Raw genomic sequence first — 4,855 nt, 5'->3', positions numbered from 1 at the left:
TTTTTTTCCCCTATGGATTATTAGAATCCATTTAACTATATACCTTAAAAGCCCTGGAGATATAGTGTGTTGGGCTGCTAACCTCATGGTCCACAGTTTGTACCTGGCTCTGAGAGGAAAAAATTCAAAATATCCAGATTTACAACCTTGGAAATCCAATAGACAGTTGTTATGAGTCAGACTGACCTGATGGCAGGTGGTTAACCAGAGGCCTTATATTTGTAAGCAGTTAATTACTGAGAAAAGTTACATTTCCATTAAGCTTACCTCCCATCTCTGAGTTACAGACTTCTCTCCAACCAGAGTACTAAGCAACCCAGATCTAAAGGGAATAAATAATAATGAGGCAATACAATTTTAAACCTAGGAAATTAGAAAGTTGAAAAATAAGAGAGTTGACAAAAACATATTTTAAACACTGGAGGACCTACTCATTAGTGGGTCATGAAGTTAGTTGTAATCACTATTCTGAAATTTTAAACACCATAAAACCAAAGAAAAGAGAAAATACTTTTTAAAATTTATTTTATTTTATTATTATTTGTGTGTGTCTGTATACCATCAAGTCAGATCTAACAGGTACAGGAGGAGACTGTCCCTTCTTCTCCAGCAGAGCATGTGGTGGATTCGAACTGTGCACCTCTGGGAATGCCACCATGCCACCAGAGCTCACCAAGAGAGAATGTTTTGATACTTCAAACAGGAAAGGGAAATACAGTCTGTGAATGTTGCTTTAGTATTTATGACTCAGTATGTGAGTCCAGAGAGGCGGTGCAGTATATATTTCACATTACAGGTGGTAGTCAAGGGTTTGGAAAACAAAACCTGGCCCACTGTGCTATATGGAGCCCTGGTGGTGCAGAGTTCTGGGCTGCCAGCCAGAAGGTCCGCAGTTAGAATCCAAAAGCTTTTTTGTGGGAGAAATATTAGGCACTCTTCTTCCAATAAAGACTTACAACCTCATAAACACATGGACAATCTCCATAAGTCAGAATCAACTCATCAGTAGTGGGGAGAACCGTCTAATAATAATCTCTAATTAAACAGAAATGGTAATATTTACTACCACTGGAGCAAGAGCCTCAAAATTTACACACACTCTATTTTTACTAAGGAAACTCTACATAAGAAAAAGAAGAGAAATCACACTTGCAATATTATGGGCAATCTCTTCCTATGCCTCTGAAAACCTACCAGAGGGTCAGCTAAGGTCACTTCATACTTAACGGCATACAACAACAACAAAGACTATAGATCAAAAGAAAAGATACCTGTAATGAATAGGTAGCAAATAAAAACTATGTTTTTGAAGAACATTAAGGGACAATATTTACCCGTAACACTAAAAGACAGATACAAGGTGAAAAACTACATTTGCAGCATGAACTCATTCATATACTCTGGAATGGAGTATGTTTAAGAGAGAAGACCAAAGAATAGACCAAAATGGGAACAGTAATTTGATATAAATAATTACTTCTTAATTTTTTCCTACAATTTAAAAAAATATTCTATAATCACCAGATCACAGAAAATAACCACAGAATATTATAGAAAACAACTGAATAATGCTGGAAAAAATACTGATTGATACTGACCCTATTTTCGATAGCTCTACTTTCACCATTAAGCTGTCATGTACAACCAGTCACGTACTTACCCTTGTTCCACACTTGTATTTGGTCGCTGTCCAGACACAGACTCTGAACTATCAGTTAGAGACGGCACGACAGCCAGAAACCTGAAAAATTTAAAAAATATTCAAACTGTAAAGGAAGCATCAGTCAGGAATCTGCTGGAAGCCTGAAAAAGGAGGATTCACTTAAGTTGTTCCCATTTCCCCTCCCATTACCCGCTAATGTCACACTGAGGACATGTATAAAAACTAAACCATTCTCATTAGCACATGAGGCACTTTGGTGGCTGAGTGAGAAGGAACTGTGCTGCCAACCCAAAGGTACATAGATCTAATCCAACAGCTGCTCCATGGGAGAAAGATGGCGAATCTCCTCCCATGTGGTGATTTACTGCCTCTGAAAATCCTCTGGAAGGTCAGCTATGGGTCATGGGTCAGTTCTGACTCAACAGCACACAACAACAACATAACATGCTGACACTACCAGAAAAAAAAGTATTCATTTGTAGGAACTGAACCGGCTTAATCGAGTCCTAAAGAATCAGTAACAGCTAAGTATTCATGTAACAGCAAATGACAGTAGCTAAACAAATGAACAGCACAGACAGATGAAATCATAAAATACAGCTTCACCCTATAACATTATATACACTCTATATTTGCTCACAATGTCAATATTCAATTTTCCAAAGGTTCAAGAAAACAATGAAAAATATTCTTGGGGGTGACTATGGAACTTAAGCATATGGACAGAAATCTGTCAAAGAACAACAATTTCATTTCCTCATAGCAGTTTCTAGCTGTGAAAACCAAGGATTTTCTTAGCTTTGTAAATACCATAAACTTAGAAATCAAGCCATAACAAAAAAGAAACCTCAGGTACAACACTTAGCTCTTTCCACCTCTCTCAAAGTTTTGCACTATTCATAAACATCTGTAAGTACTTTATGTGAGCAGCCATCTTTACTTTTCCTGTGCTCAGACGCAATGGTATAGGACTGCAGTGAGGAGCAGAATTGCATGTCATTTACCAAGAAGCTAATACAAAAGCATTACAGTGCAATATCATACATCGGTCACTTGTGGTTGCTGTGAGGCCGAACACTGTGACACTGATGTGTCAAATGCGTTAATGGTTCGTTACCATTAGTGGGGTGCAGCTCCCCCATTAAAACAAGCTTGGAAGGAGGAGGGACATCCACTTCCGTAATAGCTTGCCTCCGGAAACCCTATGAACCTGGAGAGAGGAGAAGGGACACCCAAGCGCTGAGGACTCTCCTTCATAGGGTCGCTAAGAGTAACCGGCGACTTAATGGCACTTAACAACAACAATACAAAAGTTCCCTGAATAGAGGGATTGGCAGAATCTAGAACTTCTTTCAAGGAGCCCTGATGACACAGTGGTCAAGCCCTTGACTGCTAACCAAAGGGAAATGGTTTGAACCCATGAGTCACTCCAGGAAAGAGAGATTTGACAGTCTGCTCCTCAAACAATTACAGAAGTCTTGTCAACTCTCTGGAGCAGTCTACTCTGCTCTACAGATGTGACAGAGTCAGAATCAACTTGGTGACACCCTTCAAAGAACAAGACAAAGCCACTCATCTCCATGGTAAGTTCTTAAAAGCCCTTTTATTCACACATCTAACAGAAATACCTCCAGGAGTCATGGCTATGAGTAAACGTAGACACAGTTTACCAAACATAGATCACATTATGCTTCATTTGGCTATATTCTTTTTTAAAACATGACAGTACCACATTCAACTGCCCTCCAAAAGCCAGAGATTATAATGGGATTTAGAATTTCTCATGTGATTATAATTTTTTTAAGGAACAGGGAATTTGATAAATATCAAACTAGTCTGTCTGAACCTAAAGTATTTTACTATCATTATTTTAAGGAAGCAGCAGGCTATAACTCAGGAACAGGATGAGGATGAGGATGCAAACATTCAAAGCCCAGAGGGTCTCCAGAGAAGAGCTATATGCCCATCTGCAGGCCAGGGCAGCCTCTCAGTTCCTCCCAGATGTGATGGCAAGACGGCCCTGTCTGTGCAGTAAAAGATCATTATTATTATGGTGCTATTTCACTGTTTCTTGATAGAGGACTTGGGGATAAAAGCAGCTTTTGATGACTGATGATGTTAAGTAGTAAGAAGGGGGGAAAAGTGCTATTTCAAAACAGATTAACACTGTTTCAAAAAGAATCAAGTTTAAAGCAGCTGGCAAAGTGAAACAAATATTTTCTTAAAAGAAAGACTGAATCACTGATCTTAGTATTCATTGGACTGGTAATAGGTCTCCCAGTCACAAACAGTCCCATGATAGCATGCAAAGTATTTCTAACAAATCAGACCTTTGATAGACTTTGTTTCTAATTCCTTTTTGGAAAGCAAGGAGGTAATTTCGTCCATCTCCAGAGAAAACTTCCACAGCAATAGGCTGAAATGATGAGAGGAAAATATTAAAAAAAAAAACAAACACAAAAAAACCCAAACCAAAAATAGAAGTTCATCAATGAGCCTGGCTAGTACCTTTTACATTGTGACTAGACAATGTTACAGTAGTCAAATTGTAAATGGGAAAATATTTTTAGAGTTGTGAATTTCCAGCAAATTAAACTACTAAATAAACACATTTGTTACACTCTGTTGAACTTGTTATTTAGTAACAATACAAGGCATAATATCCAGATGACGTTAATATAGCAACAAACCTTTACATACATTTACTATTCATGCATTAATAAATGTTATGGAAATAGTTTAATTTTATATTTGTTTTAACACAGTGATAAACCAAAGTCTAGGTTATTTATTTTCTGTTATTTATTTGCTGTTAGGGACCTCTCCAAAGTACTGAAGAGCAATGGTGTCTCTCTGGAGGAATAAGATGTGCCTGATACATGCCATGGTCTTTGTAATCACTTGCTATGTGTCAGAGAGTTGGCCAATGACGAAGGCAGACAGAAGGTAAATTGATGCCTTTGAGCTGTGATGCTAGAGAAGAGTAAGGAATCATTTTTCAGAGAGATTTTATTTCTGTAATTCTAATGTTTTAGGATGGAGTCCAAGGCAAAAATATGTGGTAGCAAATTCTACATAGAGAATTCATATATCATAGTAGGGATGAAAGTCCTTGGATGTAAACTACCAAAAACCATGATGGTTTGGGTGTACATAGCCCCTATGCACAACAGCCCTAAACCCTGCTCTATC

The 4,855-nt window shown here is 38.0% G+C and overlaps 1 protein-coding gene across 1 annotated transcript in view; it reads right to left on the bottom strand.

The window, feature by feature from the left end:
• WDFY3 (WD repeat and FYVE domain containing 3) overlaps window positions 1-4,855 on the bottom strand; it is a 245,607-nt gene that overhangs the window by 44,089 nt on the left and 196,663 nt on the right. The window contains exons 47-49 of the mRNA XM_006885255.1: window positions 3,994-4,079; window positions 1,661-1,741; window positions 268-322 (exon numbers count right to left, since the gene is read on the bottom strand). Of these exons, the coding sequence (XP_006885317.1) occupies window positions 268-322; window positions 1,661-1,741; window positions 3,994-4,079 (222 nt within the window). The remainder of the gene's footprint in view (window positions 1-267; window positions 323-1,660; window positions 1,742-3,993; window positions 4,080-4,855) is intronic.

The sequence above is a fragment of the Elephantulus edwardii genome, unplaced genomic scaffold, assembly GCF_000299155.1.
Source record: "Elephantulus edwardii isolate Elephantulus edwardi_28Jun2011 unplaced genomic scaffold, EleEdw1.0 scaffold00042, whole genome shotgun sequence".
Taxonomy (NCBI): Eukaryota; Metazoa; Chordata; class Mammalia; order Macroscelidea; family Macroscelididae; genus Elephantulus; species Elephantulus edwardii.
Note: the sequence above shows the minus strand (reverse complement) of the source record. Positions and strands in the feature narration are given on the sequence as shown.